The sequence below is a fragment of the Mastigoproctus giganteus genome, chromosome 1 (assembly GCF_048544385.1).
Source record: "Mastigoproctus giganteus isolate SK-2022 chromosome 1, ASM4854438v1, whole genome shotgun sequence".
Taxonomy (NCBI): domain Eukaryota; kingdom Metazoa; phylum Arthropoda; class Arachnida; order Uropygi; family Thelyphonidae; genus Mastigoproctus; species Mastigoproctus giganteus.
In genome coordinates, this window is record NC_143575.1 from 276419785 (window position 1) to 276446003 (window position 26219).

At 36.0% G+C, this 26219-nt stretch overlaps 1 protein-coding gene across 1 annotated transcript in view; it reads left to right on the forward strand.

The window, feature by feature from the left end:
- The first annotated feature begins 1882 nt into the window (after positions 1–1882).
- Positions 1883–26219, forward strand: part of LOC150092015 (G protein-coupled receptor 161B-like) — a 60424-nt gene continuing 36087 nt past the window's right edge. The window contains exon 1 of the mRNA XM_090371064.1: positions 1883–2070. Within this exon, the coding sequence (XP_090227190.1) occupies positions 1883–2070 (188 nt within the window). The remainder of the gene's footprint in view (positions 2071–26219) is intronic.

Consider the following 26219-nt stretch of genomic DNA (forward strand, 5'->3'; position numbering starts at 1 on the left):
TTATATTCAGTTCATGTGTGCTCAGAAGTCTCTTCTTAATCATGAAATTAAGTTCTGTGTTGAAATAACTTCTGAAAAATACGGCTGACTAAATAAAAATACTTTCAGAATATGGTATCCTGCATTGTTGAGTTATAAAGCTTTTATAGCTAAATATATTTTCTTTTGTCCTACTTCATAATCTTTTTTATGTAAATAGTGTACAGAATAACTGATTTCTAAGTATGTAAAACATGCTTACTCTTCCTAGTATTTGAATGTCCAACTTAATTTCTAATTAAAATTCAAATTAACGCAATTAAAAGAATCTAACGAAAAATTCAAAACGATTTTCCTTCCTGAAGCTGACAATGCTTTTCGACCGACTGTCGTGATCACAGGAATGAAAATTACCGAATCAGGCTAAACCTGCACCTTAAATATAAACCTTAATTACACCTTAAATGTAAAATATAAATTATATTTATATTTTACTTTAATGTACCGGTAAGTTGTCGGTTTTTTCGTTTTTTCCCGTTTTAATTTCTGGAGGGTATCATACGGAAGTGTTCCACGTACTATATTGAGGTATACTCCTCTTATTAATTTACTAATGTTCTTCTCTAAATTAGCACAGGCAGAGTTCAGATAGTATAAATTGCTAGTGTTCAGGTAAATAGATAGCTTTTAATCTGAAATGTAGCCATATTAACTGAGAGTCTTATCAATTTGCATTTTTATGTAACCCTCTCATGAGTACATAAGTAATGTTTTTCATGTGTGGGCTGTGTAGAGTACATTTAAGGTCATTTCGGGTAATATCAGTTTCTGTATGAATTAATTGTCTAGAAATCTATAAATAGGTGTTGCCATATCTTATCCATGTTTCCAAGTAATTGTAGATACATTTTATAATAGATGGTAGTAAAAGTAAATATAGCTATGACAATTGGAATAAAATCATTTAGTTGTTTGGGTCTCTTGTCTGATTTGATCATACCAAGTTGAAATCCAGTAAATTCTCCAATTGTGATTTACAGGTTGAAACTGACTTATGTGATATATAAATAAGATTTTACTTCGTCAAAAGAAAAGTAACAAGCATATTTTATATTTTAATGTGATTTTTGGAAATTTTCCTTTTAATGTTTGGATAATTGTCAAAATAAAAACAATTTTAATTTGTTAAAATTAATTATTAAAAGTTATGTATAATGTGTTTATTTTTGCGAAACAAATTCCACAAAGAACCTCACTCCACAGAACTTCTGCCACTGGAAATTTATATGCCCAAGTGCTTTTGGGAAATTGGCCACTGTAGGTCCACATGCTTTCCAACTAACTTGTGACAGCATTTATTGGACAAATTATTCCAGAAATTTGTGATGAGTTTTTAAGAACTATTGTAATAAATTTAATGTGTGTGGTGGTTTTTTTATAGTAAAGCATGTTTTATATTTTTAATTTCAGCGAGAATAATGGTTAATACAAAGAAACAGAAGAAAACAATGTGGATTGTTAAACCTGAAAGTGTAACTTCTGCCTACCTATCTGTTTTTGAGTCTTAGTGCAGTCTTTTTGCTACTATGAAGATTGACATTTACTGTGCTGCAGAAGTCATATTCCAGTGATTTTAAGATTTATATTATACATTTAGAATAAAATTTACTTAATTTTTATTGTATATAATGAAATTTTAATAAACTTTCTATAATAATGCCAAAGAGTTTGTATAGTGTGTATACACAAAATAGAGAAAACTGACTTATTTTGATCATTAAAAATAAACACTTTTTATACATTAAAGAATTGAATGTAAGTTATAATAATGAAGTCTGTGCATTTAAATGACTCAGAATTTTAAGGCGAAATAGTTATGTTATGCATATGGCTAGTTGTGTCTATGCTGGCTAATTTTATTTTAGCTGTTTCCTCTGATGCTGTTTCTAATGTATCCAATAGTCAGGATAGCTGGGCAAGCCATTTGTACATTGCAGCTCTTTTCATTATTGGATTTTTGTCTGCAGTTGGCAACTTACTTGTAGCATTCATATTGTTAAAGAAGGGTGATACCTTATCACCAAGCAACAGGTAAATTCTCATCTTTTATTTTATTTTTTCAGTTATACTGCTATTTATGAATACGAAAACTAGCTATTTAACACTTTCATTGCAGACTGTACATAGTACAGCAATTGGGAAATGAGACTTATTAGACAGATGCTGGTGCTGTCATCTACTAGAAGTAAACATGAAATAAAAGAGTGATTGTTCCTTGAGCACTGCAGACAAGGTCAGTGGAAATTTCCCCAATTTCAGGATGTTGTGTGAGCTGAACTGCATGTCTCTCTTTCTCTCCTGTGTCTGTGTTGCAGAGCGTACTGGAACAAAGGGCAAACAAAGTTGTGTTCAATTGGGCAAAAGTGCCACAGAATTGTTTCAAATGATGAAACAAGCATGTGGAGAGAATTGTCTCTTACACATGTGTTTGAGTGGCATAAATGTTTTGCCCATGGAAGAGAATTTCAGGAAGATGAACATCCAGTCCTAGCAAATATGGTTTGAATGCTAGAGTTGATTGAAAAAGTTTGAGAAATCATTACTAGTGTTCAGCTCTCTGAATATTTTCAGAAGATCTGTGCATTAATAAGGAAACCATTGACAGATAACCCAGGATTTTGAAGAAAATGAAGGGCTATGTGTGTTTATTCCAATTTTTTAAGAAATGGTCAACTACAGATGCAAGTGAAATGCTGCAGAAAACTCATTGAGGCCACTGAAAACAAACCCAATTTCCTGAATTTGATCATTGCAAGTGATGAGATGTGGTGTTTTCTGTAAGACTCTGCAACAAAGTGATAAATTGCAAAGTGGAACTTTGCAAACTCTCCCAAAGCCAAAAAAGTTCAAGAAAGCTCAAAAATCAAAACCATACACATCACTTTCTACAATAGAAATGGAACTGTACAGAGTTCATGCCCAGTGACCAAAGTGTTACTGCTGCCTGCTATCTGGATGTTTTGAAATGCTTGTTGCAGAGAATCTGTCGTATGTGGCCTTCCTGTAGAGAATGCAGAAGTTGGTTCCTTTTTCATGACAACTTATCATGCCACAAGTCTCTTATTGTTTGGGAGGTTTTGGCTAGTAAAAAGTCTGTGTACTGTTGCACCCACTGTATTCACCAGACTTAGCCTTATATGAGTTTCTTTTATTCCTGAAGTTCAAGGCACCATGCAAGGCTGTTATTTTCATGATTTTGACACCAAATGTTTTGCCTACATTATCAAAGCCCCTTTCATCAACATTCAATGAGCTGTGATGAGAACCTTGACAAGTATACCAGTCACGGCCATCCATCTGTCTTTCCAGTTGCTTCGTGATTGTTCATGGATGTGGGAGGAAGTTAATTTGAATAAATCAAGGTTAGTTTACTCATACATGGGATGATTTTTTTCTAGCATTAGTCTTGTTTTCCATTTGCTGCTGCTATGTATATGCTGATTTCCAGGTAATTCTCCAATGTAGCTTAGTTAATATCAGTCTTTCTAAAAATTCACATTTCTAGACAAGGTCACATATGAGATTTTGGTGAATATTTTTTTGTCATCTACCTGCCTGCTGTGCCAGATGAGTGGTTATTTCTTGCAGGTTTAATTATAACTTCCTTATTACAATTGCACACATTAATTTTTCATCACTGTCACCAGTGTGTACAGTGCTGTTGCAACAGTGAACAAAATTTGTAGGAGGATGCATCTTCACAGGCATTGATATTGGTGTTATTTTCTTGTTTGTTTATGAGAGCCTTGTCAACCTTTAGCATCGACAAATACAAAGTACTGCATATGAGTAGCAGTAACCTCAGAGTAATGTATCAATTGTGTGGTACTCCACTTGGGTAGTGGAGAATGAAAAAGATCGGGGGGGGGGGTGAAATTGTGTGGTCAGATATGAAGTTCTCTGACAGGCTGCCAGGGCAGCTCATGTCAATAATATACAGGAATTTTTCCAGCACGGATAAGGAGGAAATTATCATGAGTATTACGTATAGGGTTGGAAGCTTAATTTTAGGAAGTATGTGGACCTGTTGAAACAGGTGTAGGGAAGAGTAGCAGTTATTAGTGAGGGGAATGAAATCACTCTTACAAGAAAGATTTTAGTTCTGCAAATTGCAGCATCTGGACACTAGGCACCTATGAAGAGATCTGCTTGAGATTTTTAAGCCCCTGAATTTATTCTTTATGTGCCATCCCCATCTTGGAAGTTGGAGACCATTAATCACCATTAGCATTAGTAGAGGCATTTGATGCAAGAAAGCAAGCTTATGCAGCATCAGCCAAAAAAAAAAAACCCACTTCCACTTCACCCCTCTGTTCGTTCAAAATACCTGTCCAGCTGAGCCTTAAACTTATTTAGGCTATCAACCTCCACTACAAGGGATGGAAGTCTGTTCCACCAACCAACCACCCGCTGGCTAAAGGCAAATTTCCACACGTCTACCCTACATCTGTCTTTCCTCAATTTGAATTTATGCCCTCTCAGGTGATTTTTCTGAGCTAGAGGAAGAATCCCATCAGCATTGAGCATGCTTAAACCATTCAAGGCTTTATACATCTCTATCAGATCACCTCGCTGGTGCCTAGTCTCCAGACACTGTAATTTGCAAAACTTAAGCCTTTCTTCGTAAGAGCACCCCTTTGTTCCATTCACTAATCTTGTTGCCCTTCTCTGTACTCGTTCCAGCAGCTCTACATCCTTCTTGAAATGAGGCTTCCAGACCTGTATACAGTACTCTAGGTGTGGCCTGACCATTGCTTTATACAATGGAATAATCACCTCCTTATCCCTACTGGAAAAATTCCTGTATATCATTGACAATACTCCATGAGCTACTCTTGCAGCCCGTCTGCACTGCTCAGAGAACTTCATATCTGCCTGCACAACCACCCCCAAGTCCCTTTCATTCTCTACCACTGTCAGTGTAGTACCACAGAGTTGATACGTTGCTCTGGGGTTGCTGTTTCCCATGTGTAGTACTTTACATTTGTCAATGTTAAACTTCATTTGCCACCTCTCAGCCCATCTGCTCAACCTTTCCAGATCCTGTTGCAGCAGCAGCATAGTGTCAGTAGTGTGCTTGACAACCCTGCCAACCTTTGTATCGTCTGCAAACTTGGACATTAAGCTTGATATACCATCATCAATATCATTTATAAATACAGAAAACAATAATGGACCCAACATTGAGCCTTGAGGGACTCCACTAATAACATTAGTCCATGATGAGCAGTGTCCATTGATTACCACTCTGTCTTCTCCCCCTCAACCACCCCTTTATCCATAGCAGCAATTTGCCTCCAATGTCACACTGCTCCAATTTGTGTAGCAGTCTTCCATGTGCAACAGTATCAAAAGCCTTTCTAAGATCCAAGTATATAATATCAAAGTTATTCCCTGCATCCAGTTCTTTTGTGACTGCATCATAGTATCCAATCAAGTTGGTCAGGCAAGACTTCCCCTTAACAAAACCATGCTGTGTCTGAGCTATAACTGAAGTCTTGTCTAAATGATCCTGCAGTGCTTCTTTAACCAGTGCCTCCATTAATTTTCCTGGAACAGAAGTTAAGCTCACAGGTCTATAATTACTTGTGTCAGCCTTTGATCCTCCTTTGTGAATTGGGGTCACATTTGCACATTTCCAGTCTATGGGTACCTCCCCTGAGTCCAAGGAAGCTCTCATAATTATGGCTAAGGGTTTGCTTACTTCCTTTGCTGCCTCCTTTAATATAACTGGATAGATCCCATCCACCCCGGGTGCCTTTCTTGTGTTTATCTTCAACAGTTTCTCCTCCACTTTACTCCCAGTTATTTCAAGATTCTGTAGCTTACTGTTAGAGTTGAATACACCTCTGGCATTCCCCTTGCTGAATAACTCCTCATGTGTGAATGTCGATGCAAAATATTCATTTAGTTTGTTAGCTACCTGAGCAGGATCATCAACAGTTGACCCATCAATATCAAGTGGACCAATCTGATTCATCCCCTTCCTTCTAGAGTTTACATAAGTAAAGAACTCTTTGCTGTTTTTCTTTGCATCCCTTGCCATGGATTTCTCGTAATCTGCCTTCGCCTGCCTAACCTCCTTTGTAACTTGGTTGCATATCAACTTGTATCTATCATAGGCTTCTGTGTCATGTGTTAATTTGTATGTATCCCATGCATTTTTCTTCTCTGCCATATGCCTCATTAGTTCATCTGACATCCTCATTAGTTCATCTGACATCCATTTTGGCCTAAACCTTGAACAATATTTCTTAGTTGGTATGTAAAGCCTAGTAGCTTCCAAGATAAGTTCTTTGAATGCTTCACATTTTGAATTTGCTGTTGGTAACATCATCAGTTGGTCCCACTGTATAGAATTTAAATACTGTCTCAGTCCATCGTAGTTGCCCTTACGGAAGCAATAACCCTTCCCTTTACCCCTAATGGTAGTTACCTCTTTGAGTAAATCCCACTTCAGCACACTGTGATCACTGCCACCTAGTGGTTCATTTATCTGCAGATTCTTAATGCATGAAGAATCACTGCTGATAATCAAATCAAGAGTATTACTCCCTCTAGTTGCCTCCCGAACATGCTGATGTAGAAAACAATCATCCAATAAATCCACAAAAGCCCTGCTAGTGTGTGAGTAACCACCCCCCAAATTCCAGTCAATATCTGGGAAATTAAAATCTCCCATTATAAGACTCTCTGATTTACTGGCCCACTTATTTCCCTGTACAGTTCCTTATTATACTCATCAGAGTCATTAGGCCTATAGCACACTCCTACTCTCAATTTTGATCTCCCAATGCTTATGTCACACCAAACTGACTCAACACTGCACTGTCCGGCGATGTCGACTGGCTTCACTTCCTTGGTTTTTATGTGTTTCTTAACTAATAGCATAACCCCTCCCCCCTTCCTATCCTGTCTATCCTTTCTGTAGATGTTGTACTCCCCAAATTGCAGTTCTGAATCCCTTATATCTGTGTGACACCACGTGTCTGATATCCCAACAATATCTGCCTTTGATGTTTTGAGCAATACCTCAAATTCATCAAATTTATTTACTAAACTCCTAGCATTGGTGTACACGCAAGTATACCTGCACCTGTTTCTATTCTTAGCTACCCTAACACAACCCATGTGTTTACTTGTACCGCAATGGCTCGCAGCAGGCTCTGAAATACCATGCATCTTGTTTTTCAGGCTTCTGCTCATTCTAATAGAAGCAGTGCAAGAATCTCTTTCACCTCTGCCAGTGGCTACTGTCAATCTATTGGTCTTTGTCTCCCCCCCAAGCTAGCAGTTTTCCGACCCACCTAACACTGCCTCGATAGCATCAGGAAATATTCTTGCACCCTTTCTATTTAAGTGTATCCCATCCCTGTAGAAGCAATCTCTCCTGTTAACAAGTACAGTCCAGGCTGAAAAAAATTCTACCCCTTGAGCCTTGCACAATCTTTCCAGGGCCGAATTGATCGACAAGGCTCTCATCATATACTCCCTCCTTTCGTGTCTGGGCAGAATTGCAGACACTTTCAAATTCAACCCTAATTCTCGGCTTTTGTTCAACAGTGACCTGTACTTGTTAAGTAATTCTGCCGGTCTCCTACTCTTAATATTATTAGTGCCAACGTGTACAACTATATCACCTTTTGTGCCCTTAAAAGATGATATTTGCTCTACGTCATCAACCTTTGCCCCTGGCAGACATACCCTGGTCCTGTTCCACCTATCCTTTTTACAAAGCATGTTCCCCATTTCCCTGACAATAGTCACCAACAACTACTAGTTCCTTCGGGACCAGCGCATTCTGCCTTGGGGTTGTCTCTGTGTCACGCGATGCCCAAGTGCAAGCTCTGGCGTTGATGTGGGCAGCTGAGAGCTTGATGGTCCCCTCAATTTAGTTTCTTCGAGGTCTTCCTCTACTCCTATGGATGATTTGAATGATTTCTTCTGTGAAATTCCTGTCCAGTTTTTTCTTTTTCTTCTTCTGGTTCTTTTGTTGGGAATTTTTCCTTGTAATGTCAATTTAGATATTTCATATTTTGAATCTCTTATGATATGGCTACATTAGCCTGTTTTGAGTCTGCAGATTTTGTTTAATAGTTCTCTTTTGATGCCACTCATTCGAAGGAAACACTTGCTGGATATTTTGTCTGTCCATTTGATTTTAATCATTCTTTTCAATGCTTACATTTCAAGTGCTGCTATTCTTTTACTACATCTTTCTTGAGGGTCCATGTTTTGCAACCTTCTTAAGGCAGCTTTTTGCACAATATGTTCATTTTGCTGAATCTTGTTTTGGCTAGTCTGATCCTGATTTTTTTTTTTTTTTTTGAGAGGAAGTGTTTTCCAAGTTAGCAGCAGTTTACTTGCTCTATGATGTTATTTTTACATTTTGTTTGGAATGCAATTTCATCACAGTTCCCCCCCCCCCTTTTTGTTCGATATTTATTGAAAGGCCTAGGGTTTCACTTTGTTTTATATTGCTTCTAACAAATTTATTATTAGCACCATATCATCTGCATATCTTAAATTGGTTGTTCTGTTTATAATAATTTCTTCTTTCCTATTTTTCACTGCTTATTGGACTATTACTTCTGAGTAAATGTACAATAGGAAAGAGAGAACATCCTTTTCTTGTACTTTTTCCACTCTGTTCTTCCTTTCCAACTAGTTTCCAAATTTTTGTCCTTTTATTCCAATAAATATTTTAAGTCTGTCTTTTGAGTCAAGGCCAGTTCTTTTGAGTATTTCCATTAAATTGTTGTTTAATTCTATCAAATGCTTTTTTTTATAATCTACAAAGCAAGCAAATGAATAAAGATTTTCATTTCTATAGCTTTTTCTGTTATTTGAGTTAATGAGAAAATAGCTTCTTGTTCTAGCTATTCCAGGTCTCAATCCAAATTGTGTATTGCCAATTGTCATTTCAGATTTCTTATAAATTCTATTGTCTATAATCTTTAAAAGAATTTTGTTTATATGAGGGTCTGTTTAGTGCGCTTTAGTTTGTCCTTTTTTTTTCTATTTTTTTTTTTTGTATTGCCACTGTGATAGAAGTATGTATCTTCTGATATTTTCTCTGTTTCATAAATATTATTGTGGGCTCTTGTTACTTCCTTTATTCCTAAGTCACCTATATTTTTAATCAGTTCTATTGGGATGCCATCTGTTTCTTTTGCCTTCCCTTTTTTCATATATTTAATAGCATATTAAACATATGAAAGGGATGTAAGATGTGTGGGAAAATCTTAGATAATTATAATCTTAGATGTATAAAGTCTTAGATAACCCAGCTGATGTTGCGATTCAATTGAATAGGTTCTTTGCATTGGTCTTTACTGACGAAAGACCCTTCATGCTGAGAACAGGCTGTTACCGACAGCCTGTTCTCAGTGAGGCTGAACCATATGAAATTAGTGGTCATAATTACAAATTTTTTTTATTAGAAAAACTTGGGCATAAAGGCAAATAAGACTCCCAGGGTCGATGGTATATACCCTGTAGTTTTGAGGGAGAGCATGAAGGAGTGTATTGAACCATTGAGGTTAATTATGAGGGCATCTTTGGACTCGGCAGAGATTTCTTTGTTTGAATTGGAGAATTGCCAACGTATCACTAATATAAAGTGGTTCTAAGTGTGAAGTTGGTAACTACAGATTGGTTAGTCTGACTTCAGTGGTAGAAAAAATCTAGAGATAGTGATTAAGAGTGCAATCCAGTAACATTTTAGATATGGCATTCTGAAGGACACAATATGGCTTTTAGGGAAAATCATACTTAACTATCCTAGTAGGCTATTTTGACACAGTTATGCATGAGTTGGATTTAGAGAACATTTTGACAGTTTATTTAGATTTTAGCAAAACATTTGGCTCTGTCCCTCATGAGAGGTTACTGTATAAGCTCAAATAGGTTGGAATTACTGGTAAGATTTTAAGAGGGGTTTCTGGGTGGCTGCAGGGCAGAGGGTTGTTGTGATTAATGGATATTCTTCAGATGTAGTGTCAGGAGTGGGGTCCATCAGAGATCGGTTCTTGAACCACTTTCTCGTTTTCATAAATGACATTGATGAGGGATAGAAGGCGTGATGTCAAAATTTGCAGATGACAAAGATTGGCAGAGTTATTAATGATCAGTGCCAAGCAACTTTTCTTCAGGATGACTTGAACAGACTTCATAAATGGTCAGAGAAGTGGTAGCTATGTTTTAATGCTGCTAAATGACGGGTCTGATGCCTCGAGAATAGCAACCCTCAAATAAATTATACATTTGGTGAAGTTGAATTGAAAACATTGGAGGAGGAAAGGGATCTGGGAGTTACAATAATGGCAGATATGAAGTTTTCTGAATATTGTGAACAGGCGGCCAGAAAAGCCCATTGTGTCCTATCAATGATTTATCGAACGTTATCCTGTAGAGGTAGAGAAGTCTTAATTCCTCTGTAAGGCAATTGTAAGACTACATTTGGAATACTGTGTTCAAGTGTGGAAACCTCATCTGAAAAAAGATCGAGCTTCTTGGAAGGGTCCAAAGATGGGCAGCCTGGGGTTATTTCAAGAGCTCGGCAATTTTTAGGAGACTGACTGTATAAAATGTAAAGTTTGTCCAAAAATCTTTTAAAATTATTTCACTTGCGTCTTTAATGACATCTGACAGACAATTCTAATCTATGATTAAGGCAGTGCCAAGTGAAAATGTTTGGATATCTTTGTTGAAGCCAAGCTACTACACCAGAATGTTTTCCTGTCGTAATATTGGCTCCGTCAGTCACAATTGCAATTAATTTTTCTTTTTTTAAGTAGGCTTTGTTTAAACCATGGATTTTGAAAGTGTGGAAAAGTTCCCCCCCCCCCCAATGTACTCAGAATCTTGCAATTCTGATTTGCATAGATCAAGAAACATATTCTGGATTTTCTCCACCTATATATTCAAATAATCAAATTTGTTGCTTTAACTTGTGGATTTGTCAAAACTTAATTTTGAATTTATGGAAACAATTTGAAAAATCATTTGTTCCCTCATTTTTTTGCAATATGATTTTTTATATTTGCAGAATACCAAGAGTGAAGAACAGAACCAAGATCTAGACCACTTATCTTTTGTAATTTAATAAGATCTTCATGATCAGAAAATGGTCTATTTTTCTCTGCTATATAGTAAGCAGTTCTAAATTTTTGTAGTGGGTTCTTCTGCTGCAATACCTATTGTCACATTTTCCTCTAAATGTCGTTCTTGTCCTTCATTGAGTATATTTTCAGCTATTTTGTGACCTTTGGAATTAATGTGCTTCTTAATTTTACTAAATCTAGACAGCTTACTGCTTCGATCTTTTCCAGATGCTTCGATTAAATGGTTACTCCATTCTTCAGAAATTCTTTCTCTTTCTTTTTTTAAAGCGCCTAGGCTTTTAATGCTAGAACACGTACTACATCCAAGGTTACTATTTGAACTTTTAAGCCATGTATATTTATTCTTAAACTCAGAATACTGGGAATGATTCCATACATCTGGCAATGTTACTTCTTGCTGTACAGTTATGTTTGTGCCTGTTGAGTGTCTAATTTTCACTTTCACTATACTTTCTTTATTATTACTTTTATCTTTAGGCACTGTATCATCCTCTGATTTCTTTTATTGAAACTTCTTGTTTTTAACCATTGCTCTATACTAAAAAAGTAATTAAAAAATAAAGAAATATAAATTTTAAAAGAATAATAAATTGTTTATAAAAATAATTCTTTGGTCAATGAGTGAAAATTGTATTGAAAAACTATTAAATTCTAAATTCCATGAATACAATAAATATAGTTTTATAGTAAAGGTCAATTTTAAAATAAATCATCATCAGCCATTTTCAATCCACTGCAGGATGAAGGCCTCTCCAGCAACATTAGCATTAGTAGAGGCATTTGATGCAAGAAAGCAAGCTTATGCAGCATCAGCCAAAAAAAAAAAAAAAAAAAAAAAACCACTTCCACTTCACCCCTCTGTTTGTTCAAAATACCTGTCCAGCTGAGCCTTAAACTTATTTAGGCTATCAACCTCCACCACAAGGGATGGAAGTCTGTTCCACCAACCAACCAACCACCCGCTGGCTAAAGGCAAATTTCCGCACGTCTATCCTACATCTGTCTTTCCTCAATTTGAATTTATACCCTCTCAGGTGATTTTTCTGAGCTAGAGGAAGAATCCCATCAGCATTGAGCATGCTTAAACCATTCAAGGCTTTATACACCTCTATCAGATCATCTCGCTGGTGCCTAGTCTCCAGACACTGTAATTTGCAAAACTTAAGCCTTTCTTCGTAAGAGCACCCCTTTGTTCCATTCACTAATCTTGTTGCCCTTCTCTGTACTCGTTCCAGCAGCTCTACATCCTTCTTGAAATGAGGCCTCCAGACCTGTATACAGTACTCTAGGTGTGGCCTGACCATTGCCTTATACAATGGAATAATCACCTCCTTATCCCTGCTGGAAAAATTCCTGTATATCATTGACAATACTCCATGAGCTACTCTTGCAGCCCGTCTGCACTGCTCAGAGAACTTCATATCTGCCTGCACAATCACCCCCAAGTCCCTTTCATTCTCTACCACTGTCAGTGTAGTACCACAGAGTTGATACGTTGCTCTGGGGTTGCTGTTTCCCATGTGTAGTACTTTACATTTGTCAATGTTCAACTTCATTTGCCACCTCTCAGCCCATCTGCACAACCTTTCCAGATCCTGTTGCAGCAGCATAGTGTCAGTAGTGTCCTTGACAACCCTGCCAACCTTTGTATCATCTGCAAACTTGGACATTAAGCTTGATATACCATCATCAATATCATTTATAAATATAGAAAACAATAATGGACCCAACACTGAGCCCTGAGGGACTCCACTAATAACATTAGTCCACGATGAGCAGTGTCCATTGATTACCACTCTCTGTCTTTCCAGTTCCTTCTGTTTTGAGCACTGGCCATCCATTTACTACTCAAAACCTCATGAATTTCATCTATCCATCTCTGCCTTTGTCTTCCAGGTTTTCTTCTAGCTCCTCTTGGGTACCATTCTATTATTTTCTTAGTCCATCTGTCATGTCTTCGAGCTATGTGTCCTGCCCAAGACCATTTTAGTTTAGTTTTGATAAGAATGTCCTTTACTTGAGTTTGCTGCCTAATCCATGTGTTTCTCTTCTTATCTAACAGTCTGATTCCCAATATAATTCATTCCATTCTTCGCTGTGTAGTTCTTAGCTTCTCTTCCATTCTTTTGGTGAGTGCCCAAGTTTCACTTCCATAAGTCATGGTGGGGAGTATACATTGATTCATTATTTTACGTTTCAGACAAACTGGGATATTGCTCTTCAGTATGTCACTATATTTCCTGAATGCTATCCATCCAAAATTTATTCTTCTCTTGACTTCCAGCCATTTATCATTATTACAGCTAATAACTTGTCCCAGATAAGTATATGACTCCACCTTTTCAATTACTGCTCCTTCAATCATTATTTCCCTTTCCATGGCATACGTGTTCATCATTACTTTTGTTTTAGCCATATTCATCTTTAGTCCAAAATCCTTACTAACTGTGCATAACTGATTAAGATTGTCCTCTAATTCTTTGGGATTGTGGCTTATGACCACAATGTCATCTGCAAATCGTAAATGGTTTAGGTACTCTCCGTTCACATTGACTCCTTTCTGCGACCAGTCTAATCTTCTGAAAGCTTCCTCAAGGGCAGCAGTAAACAGCTTCGGAGATAGTGTCTCCTTGTCGAACTCCTTTCTCGATTTTAAATTTGCTACTGTCTTTGTCTAGTCTAATAAAGGATGTAGCACTCATATATTTTCTTCAAAATCATAATATATGGAGTATCTATGCCTTGTCTTTCCAGTGCCTGAAACATTGCCTTATGCTGTATGGAGTCAAATGCCTTTTCATAATCCACAAATGCCAGGCATAATGGTGTTTTGTATTCATTTGCTTTCTCCATTAGCTGTGATATTACATGAAAGTGATCCATAGTTGAGAATCCTGTCCTAAAGCCAGCTTGCTCTTTCGGTTGATTCTCATCAAGTATTCTTTCTAATCTGTTAGTAATGACCCTTGTGAACAACTTGTAGATGTGGGATAACAAGCTAATTGGTCTATAATTTCCAATTTCTGATTTATCTCCTTTCTTATGCAGCAAAACTATGATTGCATTATTCCACTGCTTAGGCACCACACCTTTTCTAATGCACTTTGTGAAGAGCCTTGCCAGTTTTTGTGTTATGTCTCTTCCTCCCAATTTTAACAACTCTACAGTAACTTCATCTTCCCCCGGGGCTTTCTGATTCTTCATTTTCTTCAATGCATGTTTTACCTCATCAGGAAGCATATCGGGTATGTCGTATGTGTTGCTACTTTGCAATACATCTTCCCCACTGCTGGTATTATTCCCTTGCTCCTTGTATAATTCTCTTTAGTAGTCTTCTGCTATTTGAATTATGCCTTCTCTGCTGTTTATAAGTACACCTTCGCTATTCTTCAGTTTCAGTATCATTTGTCTTTCTGTATTACTGCTCATGGCTGCTGATTTAAATCCTTTGTTTTCCCTTAATGCTTGTTCTACTTTTCTTGTGTTAAATCTTCTTATGTCCTCTCTGAGTCACTTTCTAATGGCTTTGCATAAAATAAATATTCAAGTCTAATAATAAATCTTGAAATTAATTTTTTTTTACAAAACATTTTACATTGGTTTTTTATTCTTTTAAGATCAAGAAAAAGAATAAAAATCTTTATGTACAAATAAAAATTGTAAAGAAAGAATTAAAATTAGTGAATAATTCCATAAAAGTATTTAAAAGAATGTCGAAGTGTTTGTGGTGTCATTGTTATTAACAACAACAATTAAAAAAATATTTGTAACAAAACAACTGTCGTTTTGTTGCTGGTGTGCCGCCACTGCTGATAAACAAAAAAAATAAACAAAACAGCAGTGGCTGTTTTGTTTATCGGGAAGTTTATTGTCCACTCATTACTTTATGAACAGGGTGTAACTAGAGCAAATTGGCCCCAACAAAGCTGAAAGGGGCCAAAAGAAAGATTAAACAATTTTTGAAATGAATGATGCGTAAATAAATCTGTTATATATTTATAATAAATACTGTTTATCAGAATAAAAATCACTTTAAACAGTTATTTTATTTTTTTTGCCATCCTTTTATTTTTTATTAAAACATGTACCAGAAATGTATTTTAAATGTCTTTTTTTTTATTAATTTTTATATATATATATATATATTTTAGGGTGGGGTGCAATTTTGCATTCTTGCCTCGGGTACTAAAATGGCTCGGCATTGTCCTGGACCCCAATGCGAAACAGGTCCTGGTGCCCTGACCTTCTGTGTTAACCCAGCATTTATATTCAAAAGAAAAAAAAAAAACATTACCTGTTTTTTCTGAAAAAAATGCCAATAATCTTTTTGTTTTTTCTAAACAAAGAAATAAAATACCTGGAAGATGGCAGTTTTACCAACAACTGTCTACTTAGTTTTTACTTTCTTATTATTTTTTTATTAATGGGTATTAATTGAATGAAAACAAAACATTGAAATTGGTATATTGCTGATAATAATATATTTAATAACAATCACTACATTAATACAATACACTAAATGCTTATGAATATAAGGATATGCATTTAAACACAAAAGCAAATGATTAGAAAAAAATATTTAGATAGCAAGTAAACAAATTGAATAAATTTTATTAACACATTACATAACACAAAACAAATTACCATATTCTGACAAGTTTACTTCTAATTTTTGCTTTGAAAATTGTTTAAAACTTCTTTGGACGAGCTTTCACATTAGTGAATTCATCAATTATCTGAGAACCATCCATATTTTCTGCTTCTATGCTTAAAAGGCTAAGCCAGATGATTGGTCTTGACTCGTATTTCTTTCAAAATTCTTATTAAATTCAGCTTTGAAAATGATCATTCCGTTGTTGCCACAGTCACCCCAATTGTCAGAACAAGAATTAGTAACGAATACACTTCAGTGTAACTCTTGCTCAGATCAAAATACAGCACCAACGCTAGTTCAGCCAATTCTCTTGTTGCATTAATTTTCTCTTTCCCTTTGGAGCATCTTGATGAAAAGTAATAACTGAGAAGATAAAGTTTTGGATAAATCATTCGAATATTGATTTGGTATGCAAGATGTGTTTTGGAATGATTTATTCATCTGTCATGTTCACTAATATTTTCGGTGTTAAAAATGAAAATTAAGTTGGCAATAGTTTTCAAACCCTTTAATCTGTGTATTAATTGACTGGTTACAGTATCAATTATTCTATAAAAGACTAACTTGAAAACAATCCTGTAAATTTTCAAATCAATGATCTTCTACAAGTTTGTTGTAAAATTTTTTTTTTTATTAGTTTTCTTTCGTATTAGTTTGAGTACCCCATTTTTTGCAACAATAGTTGCTTTCTTCAAAATAATTTTGAATTCATTTCATAACTGTTTTACTGCAACAAAAGAATTTTCTAAATATGTTACTGCCTAAGCAATATCTAAATCCTTTGTAGAAATTTCAACACCAAATTTATATTCGAAAGAATTCAAAATGATTTTGATTACAATAATAAATTCAATTTTCTTTTTTTTTTTTGTAGTATCAAAAATGATTTTGTTTAAGACGTTCAGAATATCTGTATATCATTGTTTTAGAGAGAGAGAGAGAGAGAGAGAGAGAGAGAGAGAGAGAGAGAGAGAGATAATCTTTATTACCCTTCATGGCCATAAAGCCAGGGGCTTATAGTTTCCCAAACGTCTGGGAAAATTGAACAATTATTTACAAAAAGGTAATTTTACAAAGAAAACATCATAATACAAAGGAGAGAACTCCTTACGAGAGTTAAATCTGAGCTGGCTTAACATAGAGATAAGAGCACCAGCTCAATCAGACAGGAACAGATGCAAGGTATACATCAGTCATTGCTGATTAGTCCTACTTGTCATAATTTTTTTCTGGTAAGTCCGGTCAGCAGCGAATTTGTTCAGATCGGCGTCCAGTGCCTGGGTTTGCTTGAGCATCTGCTGAGGAAGGAACCTGTCCGAGAGATGGAGTCGTGCTGAATGAGAGTAGAGCTCGGGATTGGCCCTAAGGGCAGCATGGGGATCCTCCAGCCACAGGTATCCCAGAATGAAGGTGTTGCCATTATGCCTGTTATCATCTTGACTGTTGCTAGGAGGCGTTGGTCGTCAACTAAGGTGGGAAGCCGTGGAATTCCGAGAGAGTTGGCAAGCTGTGTGGTACGAATCAGAGCTGGAAGGTTGTGCTTCCTGTTGGCCCTCTTTAGGAGCCAGAATTCTGTGGCAAAGAGTGGTTTCTTTATTGACGGTGACCCCAAATTTCAGCAGCATGTTGCTTGAAGTTTTATTGCTTGTTTTATTGCTTGAAGAAAGACAACCAGCACACAGTAGGGTTTATCTTTTTTAAAGTAAAGTCTGATTCACCACAATATGAAGATAGAAATCCCAAAGATTGATGCCATGTCCAAAAACACATGTTTTGTACAACTGCAAAATACTTTGATATATCTGAGATACCATTAACTGCATTGTTCACCATTAAGTTGATGTTATGAGCTGCACAATGAACATATAATGCATTTGGTTCCATTTCTTTTATGCAGGCTTTTGTCCCCAAATAAACCCCACACACACACATAGTGACTACAAAGTTGGCCTCGCGTTGCACACATAAAGCACATCAATACATACCTCCCTATTCAGAGGTGCGTATTCACCATTCACTGAGTGCAAAAGGGAAAAAAGTGTGGACACGAAAAATAACTTTTTGAAATTCATATATCTTTCTCTGAAAGATCTAATATAACAATATATAAGATATAACCTAAAACAAATTTTCAATTAAAAAAATTTGCTAACACCACTGTAACAAAATTACAAATTGTAACAAAATGCAAAGAATAGTAAAAAAAAAAAAAAAAATTCTGTACCAGGTACATAATGTGTCCTGCTGCTAGCATATTTAACATCTTTTACATTTAAGAGTCATTGGCAGGCATTAAAAATGTTTTAATTTTCAGCTATTAATAAAATTCATGGATAATGTTTTTATTTTATTAATAATAATTACATATCAGTTACCGAAAGTATTGGCTTGTGTCAACTAAAGTAGGATATATAAATTTTACATTGAACTAACTACACCATCTATAGTTGTTCCATTACGTATGGTATTTAATGACATGTCCAAGTTGAAGAATATTTTCATAAATGTGCAGAACTCTTTTCCAGCCTCAGAGTTTAATTGTAAAGAAAAAAATTAAATTCAATCTGAAAACACCAAGTGACTTGAAACAGATGTTTCCGAATTAATGCATTTCCCAGTTTCCGAAAGGTGTGTTTTTTTTTTTTTTGTATCTTAAAACTTTAATATTTCTAAATTCCTTAGCTTTTCAATTATATGCTATACATCTACATTATCCTGTTTATTATGTGAGAATTTCCTTGATCACATGTTCATATTTTCCATTATCCTGGAAAACCTATGGCAATTTTCAGCGGTTTGAAAGTTTTTCCTCTATTATAGAGCTAAAATGAAGTTCTGTGAAATTTCATTAAATTTGATCCAGTAGAAGATAAATTAAACTGGAATAAATTTGGGAATAACACCAGTAAAAATGCTTTTAACGTCAATAAAATAAATAAATATGAGTTTACAGCAGTGAGTAACATATTAGTATCAAAACTGGACAGTGTGATTGCTGATGTCTTCTACCATTCATAATTTGTGAATGGTCCATCATGTAAACTAATGAAAACTAGAATAATTAATTTACATCTTCAGCCTATTACTTTGTCTAATGGGATTTACATTTGTTTCTTTTAATTGTCCATTAGCTCCAGTATTTCTTCTGTCATCCAAGCTTTCATTTTTCTTGGGGTTTACGTTTTTGCTTCTTTCACTTGCCCATTAGCTCCGGTATTTCTTCTGTCATCCAAGCTTTCATTTATCTTGTTTCTAGTAACTATTTCAGCCAATTCTTTTATTGCATTTTTAAGCTTTCCCAATGTTCTTCATTGTTTATCTCTATTATCACCTATTTTTGCTATTGTAATTTTTTTTATTTTACTATGTTTGAATATTGTTTCATTATAGTGTTGTTTAAGTATTTCAGTGCTTAGTTATTGTTACTTTTTTTTCCCTGCTTTCATATTTACCTTAAGAAGCTAACTAAGAGATTTTGATCTATTCCACAATCCTCACTAGGATAAGTTTTTGTATTGCATATCATGTTTCTGAACCTTTTGGTTAATTAAAATATAGTAATTTTGATTTCTTATTTTGTTTGTATCACCTGAGAACTTCAAAGTGTAGACTCTTCTTGCAAGTTGATCACTCCTCAGTTAGCTATTATCATTTTGTGTTTATTAGAGAATTCTATCTGTTACCAAGGCCAAATGGCCCCACAATTTCCATTTCTCTACTTTTGCCTACTTTGGAATTTAAGTCTACTGTTACAATATTTTTCATGTGTTTTGGTAGTGCATAGTGCTCCTTCTACATCCTCATAAAATTCTATTTCTTGGTGACTCACATCACTTGTTGGTGCATACACTTTTGTGGTATTCATTTTAATGTTTTGTTGATATTTTGTTGTTGATTTCTTGATTATTGTTCTATCTAATTGTACTTTATATCCTTCCCTGAGGGTTGTTCAATAATAAATATTTTTTTTTTTCACAACACATTAGCAGAGACATGATTAGCATTAGTAGAGGCATATGATGCAAGAAAGCAAGCTTATACAGCATTAACCAAAAAAAAGGAAACTTCCCATTTCACCCATCCATTTGCTCCAAAAGTTTGTTCACTTCTTCCTCGAATTTACGTAAGCTATCAACTCCCACAATGACAGATGGAAGTTTCTTCTAGCAATCAAAGGAAAATTTCCACACATCTAATTCTACAACTGTCTTTCCTCAGTTTCAGTTTATGCCCCCTCGGGTTTATAATGGGAAGTATCCCATCGGCATTGAGGCTGCTCAACCGATTCAAGGCCTTATACAACTGAGTTAAGATCACCTTGCAGGTGCCTAGTCTCCAGCTGCTGCAATGTGCAGAACTTAAGCCTTTTTAGGCAAATATGAAGTTTTCTGAGCAGTGCAGACGATCTGCAAGAATAGCTCGTGGTGTGTGTTGTCAATGATATACAAGAATTTATCTTGCAGGGATAAGGAGGTGATTATCCTCTTGTATAAGGCAATGGTGAGGCCACACCTTGAGTACTGTATACAGGTCTGGAGACCTCATTTTAAGGAAGATGTAGAGCTGTTGGAACGAGTACAGAGAAGGGCAACAAGATTAGTGAATGGAATGAAGGGTTGCTCTTACAAAGAAAGGCTTAAATTTTGCAGATTATAGTGTCTGGAGACTAGGCACCTTTGAAGTGATCTGATTGAGGTGTATAAAGCCTTGAATGGTTTGAGCAATGCTGATGGGATTCTTCCTCTTGCTCAGAATAATCACCTGAGAGTGCATAAATTCAAATTGAGGAAAGACAGTTGTAGGATAGATGTGTGGAAGTTTGCCTTTAGCCAGCAGTAGTTAGTTGGTGGAACAGACTTCCATCTTTTGGTGTGGAAGTTGATAGCCTAAATAAATTTAAGGCTGAGTTGGACAGGTATTTGAAACGAACAGGTGAAATGGGAGCTTTTTTTTTTTTGTTATGCTGCATAAGCTTGCTTTCTTGCATCATATGGCTATGCTAATGCTTTCTTGGTAAGAGCACCCCTTTGTTCCCCTCACCAGTCTTGTTGCCCTTTGTACTTTTTCTATAAACTCTACACCCTTCCTGAAATGAGACCTCCAGAACTGTATGCAGTACTCAAGGTGTGCCCTGCCATTGCTTATACAAAGGGATAATCACTTCCTTATCCCTGCTGGCAAAATTCCTATGAATCATTGACATGACCCCATGACCTGCTCTGGCAGCCTGTCTGCACTGCTCAGAAAACTGCATAATTACCCCTAGTCTTTTTCATTCTTTACCACCCTGAGTGTAGTACCACACAGTTGATATGTTACTCTGGGGTTACTGCTACCCATATGCCACACTTACATTTGTCAATGTTAAACTTCAGTTGCCACCTCTCAGGATCATTGACATCCTTACCGTGAGTTCACTTTCTTTTTTATAGAATTTAACTTAGTCTTTATTTAGAGTACGAAATGTTGTCACTTTCGCAGAATGATCCAGAAGATTTTAGTGTTGTAGCCTCGAGGCCTTTTAATACAGTGTTCTCTCTGTTTAATTATAATCAAAGGGAGAGCACATGTTAAGTCACCAGAAATGATGTTAGAAGCATGGAAAACAGTTGGGACAGCTACACGGTCCAAGATCATATCACAAGGGCGAACCCTTCCCAGTCAAGGAGCAAGGTTTGAACGAGGTAACTGAGGAATATGTTTGGCTGCACTCTAGTAGCCTGTCCCACAGACAGAGGCCAGATAGAAAACAAAAGTTAAAACCTTCTTACCATTACACAGCTTGATTAACAGGGAATCCATGGTAAAGTATCTTGCAATTTTAACTTAATTATACAAATCAGGAGCACCTGAAACACATGGCCACTACATTCAACGACCAAAATGTGGAATTACTGCAGTGGTTTCCTATTGTCTTCTGCATTAGTATTCTGACTATTAGATAGATTATTTCCATATCACTTGGAAAATTCCAATGTTAAGTCATGCCTATTTCATTAATAATCTGCATTACCTTCATTCTGGTGAATACTGCTGTCCTCCATCAGGGTGTGAGTGCCTTATTTTAGACTGTGGCACATATTCTTGCCATCATCCCAATGTTATCAATAAGCTTTATTGGCTTTTTATAGAGTTGCTCTTGCCAAGATCAACCCACCACACTGGTGATACTGTCACTTTTCCAGACTACCAGGTGCCTCCATAGCCAGGTGAGTAGGAGCAGCATTGTGTAGCACACACACTTCTTGATTAGGTGGGGGTTCGAGCCCGTGACCACCAAATACAGAGGATGCAGAAAGGTCAGGGAATGACCACCGCATATCCACGGAGCAATATGGCCTTAGTTGCTAATGCTCCTAAAAACCAAATAACAACCAGACTACCAAGGTAGCTAGCCCCCATATCTGGGGGCTGTTTTCCTATCTACAACCCGAGAACCCCTTCTGGTGATATACGGCTCTGGGAATTTACCCATCCCAAAGTGGAATGGATTAAGTAAGCTAAATGTTGATGGCATCCTTATTGTAGCTCAGACCAAAGGAGCATTGGGGGAAAATTTGTGTTTGCCCCCAATGCTCCTTTGGTTGCTGAGCATAAATTTAAATTGAGAAATGGTTTCAAAATTTATTTGCTTTCAGCCAAAGGGTAGGTAGTTGTTGGTGATTGTTGGAAAGACTTCAATTTGATATGGTGGAAGTGGGTAATTAAAATAAATTTAAGGAAGAATTAAAGAAATCATTAGAGGAGATGGGCATGTGATGTGAGATTTTTTTTTGTTTGATGCTGTATAAATTTGCTTCCTTCCTTGCATTATTTGCCAGTACCAGTACTATTACTAGAAATGGAAGTAAATACAAGTCATTCCATATGTTTTTTCCAAAATTTTCTTTATTTCATTCTTTATAAAGAATTAGTTTTTCCAGTTGCAGTTAGGTACTATTTAATTTGAAAAATGAAACTGTCTTTAGGAGTAAAAAAATATATTTTTTGCATGTACAAAATTTTGGAATATGTTAATTCTGAAATCTTATATATACCTGAATTTACGAATGATTCACTTTTGAGCAGTGTGGCTAATTCTTAGCACTGTTTACTGATTCTCAGTGCGATTTTAATTTCAAATAAAATCTTTACTCGAGAAGAGAGGCAGTGTTCATTGTTGAGCATTTTTTTTTTTAGTTTCAAATCTTAAAAGAAGTGATACTACATTCCAAGAATCCTTTTCAAATAAGGAAGCACCTAGACTTCTACTATTCATCATTGTTTAGTGGTCTTACTAGGGTAAAATATGAATTAAATAATAGTATTGAATTTATTATAGTAATGCTTTAATATTGATTTAGAAGACCAAAAGTGGTTCTGTAACTTTGCTTTCATGGTGGGCATCACACATGAATGTTCTTTGCTAAAAATTAAAAGTTCCTTATCAACTGATTTTCTCACTTCTGATAAATGTAAAACCTTTTGAATCAGTATTTCAACTTTTTATAATCCAACTTATAAAAACTACTTTGCTCTCCTAAATAGTAGAGCACTATAAATCAACTATAATAGCATGCATCAGCAATTTGTATGTGTGCTTCTAGATGGCATATAGGAAGATTCCCTGCACTACACCTATATACCTACCTACCTTTGCTTTTCTATTGTTATTGAATGCAAAATACTCTTAAAATGGGATATTACTTTAACTGTTTCAGATATATCTTGTCAGAAGATTTTTGTAATTGGCACTCAAGATGAAAGGTTGCCAACCTATTAGTAATAGTATGGTCATCATCAGCCATTTTAAATCCACTGCAGGATGAAGGCCTCTCCAGCAACTTTCCAGTTCCTTCTGTTTTGTGCAATGGCCATCCATTTACTACCCACAAACACATGAATTTCATCTGTCCATATCCATTGTTGTCTTCCAGGTTTTCTTCTAGCTCCTCTCGGGTACCATTCTGTTATTTTCTTAGTCCATCTGTCATGTCTTCGAGCTATGTATCCTGCCCAAGACCAGTTTTGATAAGGATGTCCTTTACTTGAGTTTGCTGCCTAATCCATGTGTTTCTCTTATCTAACAGTCTGATTCCCAGTATAATTCGTTCCATTCTTCGCTGTGTACTTCTCAGCTTCTCTTCCATTCTTTTGGTGAGTGCCCAAGTTTCACTTCCATAAGTCATGGTGGGGAGTATACATTGGTTCATTGTTTTGTGTTTCAGACAAACTGGGATATTGCTCTTCAGTATGTGACTATATTTCCTGAATGCTATCCATCCAAAATTTATTCTTCTCTTGACTTCCAGCCATTTATCATTATTACAGCTAATAACTTGTCCTAGATAAGTATGACTCCATCTTTTCAATTACTGCTCCTTCAATCATTATGTCCCTTTCTGTGGCATACTTGTTCATCATTGCTTTTGTTTTAGCCATATTCATCTTTAGTCCAAAATCCTTACTAACTCTGTATAACTTAAGATTTTCCTCTAAATCTTTGGGATTGTGGCTTATGACAACAATGTCATCTGCAAATCGCAAATGGTTTAGGTACTCTCCATTCACATTGACCTCTTTCTGCGACCAGTCTAGTCTTCTGAAAGCCTGCTCGAGTGCAGCAGTAAACAACTTCGGAGATATTGTCTCCTTGTTGAACTCCTTTCCCAATTTTAAATTTACTACTGTCTTTGTCTAGTCTAATAAAGGAGGTAGCATTCTCATGTATTTTCTTCAAAATCATAATATATGGGGTATCTATGCCTTATCTTTCCAGTGCCCGAAACATTGCCTTATGCTGTATGGAGTCAAATGCCTTTTCATAATCCACAAATGGCAGGCATAAGGGTGTTTTATATTCATTTTCTTTCTCCATTAGCTGTGACATTACGTGAAGGTGATCCATAGTTGAGAATCCTGTCTTAAAGCCAGCTTGCTCTTTCGGTTGATTCTCATCAAGTATTCTTTCTAATCTGTTAGTAATGATCCTTGTGAACAACTTGTAGATGTGGTATAACAAGCTAATTGGTCTATAATTTCCAATTTATCTCCTTTCTTATGCAGCAAACCCATGATTGCATTATTCCACTCCTTAGGCATCACACCTTTTCTAATGCATTTTTTGAAGAGTTTTGCCAGTTTTTGTCATTTCTCTTCCTCCCAATTTTAACAACTCGACAGTAACTTCATCTTTCCCCGAGGCTTTCTGATTCTTCATTTTCTTCAACAAATGTTCTACCTCATCAGGAAGGATATCAGGTATGTTGTATGTGTTACTAATTTGCGATTCATCTTCCCCACTGCTGGCATCATTTCCTTGCTCCTTGTATAACTCTTTATAGTAGTCTTCTGCTATTTGAATTATGCCTTCTCTTCTATTTATAAGTCCATCGCTATTCTTCAGTTTCAGTATCATTTGTCTTTCTGTATTACTGCTCATGGCTGCTGATTTAAATCCCTTGTTTTCCCTTAATCTTGTGTTACTTTTGTGTTAAATTTTCTTGTCCTCTCTGAGTCTCTTTCTGATGGTTTTGCATAACTCAGTATACTCAATTTTCTCCTTGTCAGTGTTTTTCTTGCTCTTCATTTGTCGTCTTTGGTTCATCATGACAAGTGTTTCTTGACTAATTTTTTCTTTGGATTTCTTTTTCCCTATAGGTTTCTTGGACTTTACAACTTTCAGAAAGTTGTAATATTCCTTGTCGATATCTTTGTTCTGAGAAGCTCAAACTTGTTCTTAAGTTCCAGTACATACTGCTTTTTCTCCTCTTCTGTTATCTCAGACCTTTTGTATTATTTACTCGTCAGTTTTTTCCTTTCTTTTCTTACATCTATATCAAGTGTGCATCTTACCATTCTGTGATCACATCCAACATTTACCTTGTTCAGGACGGTAACATCATTCACGATATCTTCTGTTAGTGAGGATGAAGTCTATTTCATTAGTTGTTAATCCATTTGGGCTCTTCCATATCCACTTTCTGTTCACCCTTTTCTTAAAAATAGTGTTCATTACTGACAATCCTAGAGATTCTGCAAATTCCACAAGTCTTTCATTTCTTTCACCAATTCCAAAATTTCCTATAGTTCCCCTTTCTACACTGTTTTGTCTCTTTCCAACCTTAGCATTGAAATCCCCCATAATGATAGTGTAGTGAGTTTTCTGATCGTCTAGTAGACTCAATTTCTGTGTACATTTCTTCAACCTCTTCATCATGGCTTGATGTTGGTGCTTAAATCATTTTAACCTTTAGCTTGTACCTCTTAGAAATCCTGAGTAGTAGTCTTGACACCTTTGGTTGACGTACTTTTGAATTCCAAAATGTTTTTTACATCTTTATGGACCAGAAATCCAACTCCACCTTTGCTCCTTTCACTGTTTCCATTGGTGTACAGCAGATTTCCACTTGATAAACTTA